At 41.9% G+C, this 8763-nt stretch overlaps 1 protein-coding gene and 1 pseudogene across 1 annotated transcript; both read right to left on the bottom strand.

Moving 5' to 3' along the window:
• Positions 1–999: 999 nt before the first annotated feature.
• On the bottom strand, positions 1000–4900 carry LOC105503463 (40S ribosomal protein S6). The gene is made up of 6 exons (XM_011930359.1): positions 4806–4900; positions 4125–4256; positions 3333–3543; positions 2999–3145; positions 1236–1393; positions 1000–1130 (listed from the first exon to the last, which is right to left on the bottom strand). The coding sequence occupies exons 1-6, from the start codon at positions 4809–4811 to the stop codon at positions 1035–1037; spliced, it is 750 nt and encodes a 249-aa protein (XP_011785749.1). The 5' UTR covers positions 4812–4900; the 3' UTR covers positions 1000–1034.
• A 3447-nt stretch (positions 4901–8347) lies between these two features.
• Positions 8348–8763, bottom strand: part of LOC105503464 — a 1501-nt pseudogene continuing 1085 nt past the window's right edge.

The following is an 8763-nucleotide window of genomic DNA, read 5'->3' as shown; positions in this document are numbered from 1 at the left end:
TTACAGGCACTGATGGCTAATTTTCTTGTATTTTAGTAGAGATGGTGTTTCACCATGTTGGCCAGGCTGGTCTTTAACTCCTAACCTCAGGTGATCCATCTGCCTTGGCCTCCCCACTGGCCATCCCCTTTAAGTTCTGCATACTACTAATCGCCAACTAAGATTCATGTTATGTAGCTTTTTAACACCATGTAGTAGGCATCCAGGGACTGGCATTACTGGCCTCACACCTGGGAGCTTTTTAGTAATGTGAGAATGTGGGTCCCCACTCCTCTATCACTATCTGTGCCTTAACCAGACTCCTAGGTGATTAACATGTACATTTAACATTTAGAACTCTGCTTTATAAAGCTATTACAGTAGTGCCAACAAAGAGCTTGCATTACTTCAACCTTAAAGCCTAATGTGCCTTCTTGTAAAGATCCTGATATTGTCACGTTAGCATAGAAACTATTAGAAAAAAATACATGCTTTGTGCATTTTTCACTGATCCAAGAATGTTTTTAGTCATTTCCTTTTCAGTGTGTGAAACAGCCTAACAATTCACTGGAGTTGAAAAACTCTGTTAAAGCAAATTTGAAATGGTTTAAAAAACTTCTTTTTAAGATGGTATCCACTAAAACTATGCCTTAAAAGTTACCTTTTCTTCAAAAAAGAAGACATGTTCATCTTCACATGGTCAATTTTCATGTATTGTGTATAGTGTTTTAAAGAGCTATATTCCTCAAAATAAACTACATGAAAAAGATTAATAGTCCTCATCATTTCCCCTAAGTTCAATGCCATTCTGGAGAGGCAGATGTCTTATGCTCAGAATCCCTTCCTGTGCTACCCATCCCCCAAAAAGAACCCCTTTACATTGACCTTGTCTTCTACCACACAATAGGTCTGATTTTATCCACCATTGGATTACCATATACATATCCCCATTTTCTATGACTAACTTTCCCTCTCTTCATTTATGTAGTTTTCTGTCAGCAATGAAAAGTCAACAGAGATCCGAGTCTGATCTTATTTATTTGTTACTCAAAAAGTTATTTCTGACTGGATTCAGACTTAGAAGTAGAAGCTCGCAGAGAGGAAAGTCTGCGTCTCTTCGCAATTTGTTCCTGGCGCTTCTCCTTAGCCTCCTAAACAAAACAAAACCGCATACAGTTAAGGCCTTTCTGGCGTAAAGATGTAAATCCAAAGCCAGGCCGAACTCCTCCCACCCCCTCAAATCATCTTACACTAACCTTCATTCTTTTGGCCAAAAGTTTAGCATATTCTGCAGCCTCTTCCTTGTTTTTCTTAGTACGCTGCTTCTTCAGAGCAATACGCCGCCGTTTGTGCTGCAAGACACGTGGAGTAACAAGACGCTGAATCTTGGGTGCTTTGGTCCTAGGTTTCTTACCTAAAAAATTTAAAGGACTCAATCATTTCAACTGTTATCAGAACTATTCTAAAATACTTTTTGCCCCTCCAAAGAAATCTAGAAGATGGGTTAAATATTATAAAAATATAAGGGAAACCAAGTGCTGAAAAATAACCAGGCTAACCTTTACTACCTTCCAGTTTTACTAAAATACAGTGGCATTATGTTAAAATATTAACTCTGCATAGTCAATTTGTCTGTGAAAACCACTTAACATATTATTTCCATAATCATTCTGCCATACTTTTAAGTGTAAGTTTGATGTAAGCTTGCATCTCTATTTCCCTTGACAATTCCTGCCAATTCAGGGGTAATGTAACAATTAACATCAGATTATGTGACATGCTGTTAAAGTATCTTCATTTATCTGTTCTGTACTAGCACAGGCTGTTTCATGAACACTTGTGGGAGTTTAACTGCCTTAGGCTAAATGCCCAGATGTTCAGGTTCTGCTAATATTTCAGACTCCTACTATAGACATAGGAACCATCTAAAAATACCCATCAACCAGACCACGCTTTTATTATTCTGATTATTTCCAGGGCTGTGATTATGGGCAACTGCCACCTATTTATCAATTGCTTTTCTTTCTTTCTTTTTTTGCAATGTCAGCTTCATCAGGGTAGGAATTTGTCTATACTGTATTCTCAGCACCTTGAACAGTACCTGGTGCTCAAATAATTGTAATTACTGACTTAACAGACATGTACTATATATGCCATGTACAGGTGTTAATTCACACCAGTCCTGAAAAAACAAAATCCAGAGAAATTCTTTCAGATTTTGTCAGGAAAACCCAACGTTGACTGACATGCTGTTTATTCTATTTAACATAAACATTCCCAAATTTCACTACAGAAATATTGTTACTTGAGGTCCTCACTGGTATGTTGTCTAATATATTGACACAAGTTCTTAAAAGGTACAGCTCCAGCTCCAAAATCCCTAACTCCCACTCACTAGTATTCTGAGTAAGGTCTCTAACTTCTAATTCTTACAACTCTTAACAATTGTTATCCATATCCTACAGATGAAACAAAAGTTTAAAGCAACTTCTTTTGTAAGCCAAAAAATAATTTAGGGTTGGGTGTGGTGGCCTGTAATCCCAGCACTTTGGGAGGCCAAGTTGGGAGGATCACTTGAGCTCAAGGGTTCAAGACCAGCCTGGGCAACATAGTGGGACCTCATCTCTTAAAAAATATTGATAGTAATAATTTAGAACATCTGATGTAAAATTACAAAGTGTGTGGTGGTGAGACAATAGTTTCAATTCTCAAGCATGTGACTCCTAAACCAGATAGCAATGACCTTAAAGTCAGGGTAGTTTTGGATAAATGTATACATCAAAGATTCACAGGCAGATTTTCAAGGAAATTACTGCACTCTACAAGGCACTGGATATAAGCAGCAAGGATTAATACCAACTGGGTATGCTGGCCACCCCCAAATAATTTTTGGAAAAATTCAGACCCCAGGTGAAGAATGCTAAGGCTCCAAAGGGACATTTTTATCTTCTGATATGCACACAAAATGATAGCCAAATCACCAAAATTAAGCAAGCTTTAATTGCATGATCCCTCCTACCTTCTTTGTTTAAGGGCTTTCTCACAACATACTGGCGGACGTCATCTTCTTTAGAGAGATTGAAAAGTTTGCGGATTCTGCTAGCTCTTTTGGGGCCCAGGCGGCGAGGCACTGTAGTATCAGTCAGTCCAGGAATATCCTTCTCTCCTTAGAAGACACAATTGAAAAGATTTTAATTCAAACTTCCTTAAGAATCCTAAATCAGAATATTTGATGTTGAATTGATGGTAAAGAAACAAATCCAATGGTAAGTCTGGATACTGCAAATGAATAAGCATTTAGACAACTGGCTTTAAATCAATTTCAACGAAAATTGAACACAAGTAACCCTCACCTTTTTTTACAATAACCAAGTTGAGAACGCTCAGATTGGCATCCACAATGCAACCACGAACTGATTTTCTCTTTCTTTCTCCCGTTCTCCTTGGTCTGTAACAGGAATGCCCCTTACTCAGCAGCAGGCGGACACGGCCATGGGTCAAGACACCCTGCTTCATGGGGAAACCTTGTTTGTCGTTCCCACCACTGATTCGGACCACATAACCCTGCAAGAGCACACAATGAGTGACACATTTACTATTTCTATTACAAAATTATACAATACAGGATTGTGACCTCTGTGAACCACACCTATATGAGAAAGTATAATTCATTATGAAAACCAATTTAAACTTAATAAGCACGTTTTCTCTGATCAGTAACTTTTGTCTACATTCCCAACTTATCAAGTTCAATTATCAAATGTCTTTCATTCAAGTCGCATTTCTAACCGATGTTTTATTAGAAATAACAGCACTAGGAAGATAAAATATCAAAGAGCAACAAACAAATCAGATACAACGCTTCTTCGCACTTTGGGGATTATGAAGACAGCTATGTGACATCTGCCAAATGCATGATGCATTGCAAGAATTACGTTGATGTAAACTTTACGTATATTTTACGGCTTATTCTATATCTCCCCTCCAAGGTAACAGCTCAACTTCATAAAGTGGCATTCGGAAGCAACTTACCAAAGGTCAGAAGCCAGAACCCGGAGTCTGAACCCCATTCCAAATACCAATTACCGATGGCGTTTACCGTCTCTGACTTCAATACCTGCAACAATTTGATTGTTAACGTTTACCTTCCATTCTTCACCCAGAGCGTCAGCAGCAACTTCTGTGGCCATACGCTTCTCATAAAAAGTACGAAGTTTGCGTTCATCATCCACTTCAATGAGTTTCTGGCAGCCAGTGGCTGGGAAGGAGATGTTCAGCTAAGAATTAAAAGGGAGGGAAATAGTTTACGAAACTATCTACACAAGTAATTGTAGAGCCATCCACAAAGTTAATTCTACTGCAAAAAGCCTTTCATGTTGCCTCCACACAAGCTGGAAATATGAGATGCCGACCGTACTCACTAAAAGCACGTGAAAGCAGAGTAGCAGTCAAGAAGCGCCGCACTCAGGAGAACGTATTCCCCTCAAGTCCCGCAGAATGACTCTGGGGGCGAGGGCGCTCCGCGACCGTTCACCCTCCCGAAGCAAGAAAGCCGGGGTCAAGAGCCGTACCACAGGCCTGCCGCAAACTGGGCAACACGCCGGGACGCCACCATGGCGCTCCCGGCCCGCCGCGGCTCCAGCCGCAATCGCCTGCCATCCGCTCGGCCAAAAAGCTCCATGCCCCAGAAAAGCGAGCCTTCTCCTACTTGAGACCCTTCTCCACCTAAAGCCAGGATCTTGCAGTGCTGGAAATGAGGCAATGCCGCGTTCTGGGACTCGATTCACGTTCCCCAAACCAATCTAACCCACGCCACCACCTCCTACCTTCATCTTGAAGCAGCTGAACGCCTCCGAGGCGCCACGGAAAAGAGGGCCAACTTCCGCTTAGTGCAGGTCACATAGGCGCTTTCAGTTCTCGCGAGATGAACAGAAGTACGGGATAGCGGAAGTAAGCACGGGTGGGCGGCACTTCCGGGGTCGAGTTGAATCAGGGTCTGGGAGGGTTAATTGGTCGCCTGTGGGTGTGAGGTTGTGCCAGCAGTGGTGGTCTGGTAAGGCGAGCCCGCGTGTAATTCTGAGGGTTAGCCCCTTCCCTGTCGTGTCTTTTCCACGCTCCCTGGGTTTTGGAGCTCGGTGGCTCACGCCTGTAATCCCAACACTTTGGGAGGCTGAGGCGAGCGGATTATCTTAGGAGTTCGAGACCAGCCTGGCCAACATGGCGAAACTCCGTCTCTAATAAAAATATATAAATTAGCCGCGCGTGGTGGTGGGGGGGGCGACTGTAGTCCCAGCTACTAGGGAGGCTGAGGCACGACAATCGCTTGAGCCCAAGAGACGGAGGTTGCAATGAGCCCATATCGCACCACTGCACTGCAGCCTAGGCGACAGAGGGAGACTCCGCCTCAAAATCAAAAAAGTTCGAGTTCCAAACCAAGTAGACAAGAATAATGTTTACTTTCTAAAATTATCACATACCATCTTCCCACTTTAGTGTCACAAAGGTTTGAGTTTAGGACTGTTTTACGTTCGAAGTTGAACGGTTCTACTGAATCCTCTTTGATCATCTCACTTTAATTCGTGGAACCTTGGTGAAATGATGCTTTTTAAAATCTGAGTACTGTATGTAATTTTTTTGTTGAGGTGAAATTGACATAACCAGTCATTTTTTTTTTTGAGACGGAGTCTCGCTATCACCCAAGCTGGAGTGCAGTGGCCGGATCTCAGCTCACCGCAAGCTCCGCCTCCGAGGTTCACGCCATTCTCCTGCCTCAGCCTCCCGAGTAGCTGGGACTACAGGCGCCCGCCACGTCGCCCGGCTAGTTTTTTGTATTTTTTAGTAGAGACGGGGTTTCACCGTGTTAGCCAGGATGGTCTCGATCTCCTGACCTCGTGATCCGCCCGTCTCGGCCTCCCAAAGTGCTGGGATTACAGGCTTGAGCCACCGCGCCCGGCCTATAACCAGTCATTTTTAAAGTGAACAATTCAGTGGCATTTAATACATTCACAATGCTGTACAACCACCATCTCTATCGATATAGCTCCAAAACATTTTCATCATCCTAAAAGAAAACGCTGTGCCCCGTTAAGCAGTTGCTCCCCCTTCCCCATTTCCACCAGGCCCTGGCAACCACCAATCTGTGTTCTGTCTCAGTGGATGTACCTATTTCATAAAAATTGAATCATACAATATTGACCGTTTGTGTCTGTCTTACTAATCTTTTGAGTCATAGCATGTATCAGTATGTCATCCCTTTTATGGCTCAATATGCTAGTGTAGGTATAGACTGCAATTTGTTTATCCATTCATCCATTAATAGACATTTGGGTTGTTTGTACCTTTTAACTATTGTAAATAGTTCTTCTATGTTTGAGTACTTGTTTTCAGTTATTTTAGGTATATACCTAAGAGTGAAGTTGCTGGGTCATACAGTAATTTTATTCTCAACTCAGGGAGAAATGGAAACTATTTCACAGCAGCTGAACCATTTTACATTCCCACCAGCAATGTATGAGGACCGCAGTTTATCAAAATCATGGCCAACTCTTGTTTTTTTTTTTTTTTTTTAATTTTTAAAAAATATATTGTAGAGACACTCAAAGCGAGATCCTGTTGGTCTGGAACTCTTGGCTTCCAGCATCCTCCTGCCTCAGCCTCTGGAGTAGCTGCCACTCATTGTGGTTTCGATTTGCATTTCCCTAATGACTAATGATGTTGAGCATGTTTTAATGTGTTTGTTGGCCGTTTGTGTATCTTCTTTAGAGAAATGTCTGTATAAGCTCTTAACGCTCCCTGTTTTTTTCGCCCTAATTATTTTTATTGAAGTAGTGGGAGTAAATTAATGTGAGGCAAAGAGAAAGTCTAGAACTATGGGCTAGGCTTTTTTGTTTGTTTTTCCCTTTAAAAATGTTTTAGGGTGGCCAAACTCAGTGGCTCACACTGGTAATCGAAATGCTTTAGGACGCTGAGATGGGAGGATCTCCTGAGGCCAGGAGTTTGAGATCAGCCCGGGCAAACATAATGACACCCTGTCTCATTAAAAAAAAAAAATTCAATACATTTTTAATTGTGGTTAAAAAATACATAACACAAAATGTGTCATCTTAACCATTTTGAAGTATACACTTCAGTAATGTTAAATGTATTAACATTGTTGTAAAATAGATCTCCAGAACTTTTTCATCTTGCAAAATGGGAACTTCATACTCATTAAATAACTCCTTTCCCCCTACCCACAGCTTTTGGTAACCATTCTACTTTCTGTCTCTATGATTTTGACTAAGTATCTCACATAAATGGAATCAAACGGTAGTTGTCTTTTTGTGACTGGCTTATGTCATTTAACATAATGGTCTCAAAGTTCATCCATGTTATAGCATGTGACAGGATTTCCTTCACTTTTAAGGCTGAATAATACTCTGTTGCATGTATATACTACATTTTGTTTAACCATTTATCTGTCATTGGACATTTTGGTTGTTTCCACCTCTTGGCTATTGTAAATAATGCTGATATGAACATAGGTGTGCAAATATATCTTAGAGACAGACCCTGTTTTCAATTATTTTGGATATCCAGAAGTGGGACTGCTGGATCATATAATAGTTCTATTTTTAATTTTTTGAGGAACCTCTATACTCTTTTACATATGGCTGTACCAATTTACAATCCCACCAACAGCACACAAGGGTTCTTTGCCTTTTTTTTTTTTTTTTTGAGATGGAGTCTTGCTGTGTTGCCCAGGCAGGAGTGCAGTGGTGCAGTGTCAGCTCACTGCAACCTCTGCTTCCCAGGTTCAAGCGATTCTCCCACTTCAGCCTCCTGAGTAGCTGCTGGGATTACAGGTGTGTGCCACCATGCCCAGCTAAATTTTGTATTTTTAGTAGAGATGGGGTTTCACCATGTTGGCCAGGATGGTCTCAAACTCCTGACCTCAAATGATCCTCCTGCCTTGGCCTCCCAAGATGCTGGGATTACGGGTATCAGCCACTACACCAGGTCCACACACTTTTTTTCTGAGACTGAGTTTTGCTCTTGTTGCCCAGGCTGGAGTACAGTGGCGCTATCTCAGCTCACCGCAACCTCGGCCTCCCAGGTTCAAGCAATTGTTCTGCCTCAGCCTCTAAGTTGCTGGGATTACAGGCATGCACCAACACGCTCGGCTAATTTTTGTATTTTTAGTAAAGACGGGGTTTTTCCATGTTGGTCAGGCTGGTCTTGAACTCCCGACCTCAGGTAATCCACCCGTCTCGTCCTCCTGAAGTGCTGGGATTATAAGCGTGAGCCACTGTGCCTGGCTCACACTTTTAATATAACAGAATATTTAATTACATCAGTTTCCCATCAACCTACCAAAGTCATTTAATAATTATATTGGCCATTTCCACTGATTGGCAGGAGTCTCTCCCATCGTTTCCATTGCATCATTTTTCTGGGCAGACTTAGTTCATTTTCAGCCTGCAGAATCACCTCTTCTATTTGACCACCTTGAAGTTGGTCTTCTGATTTTTTAAAATTTTGATTTATTTAATTATTTATTTTTGAGACAGAGTCTCACTCTGTTGCCCAGGCTGAAGTGCAGTAGCATGTTCTTGGCTCACTGCAACCTCTACCTCCCGGGTTTAAGTGATTCTCCTGCCTCAGCCTCCTGAGTAGCTGGGACTACAGGCATGCACCACCATGCCCAGCTAAGTTTTCTATTTTTAGTAGAGACAGGGTTTCAGCATGTTGGCCAGGCTGGTCTGCCTGCTTCAGCCTCCCAATGTGCTGGGATTACAGGAGTGA

This window comes from Colobus angolensis, unplaced genomic scaffold (assembly GCF_000951035.1).
Source record: "Colobus angolensis palliatus isolate OR3802 unplaced genomic scaffold, Cang.pa_1.0 Scaffold86, whole genome shotgun sequence".
NCBI lineage: Eukaryota > Metazoa > Chordata > Mammalia > Primates > Cercopithecidae > Colobus > Colobus angolensis.
This window is presented reverse-complemented; position numbering and strand designations above follow the sequence as displayed.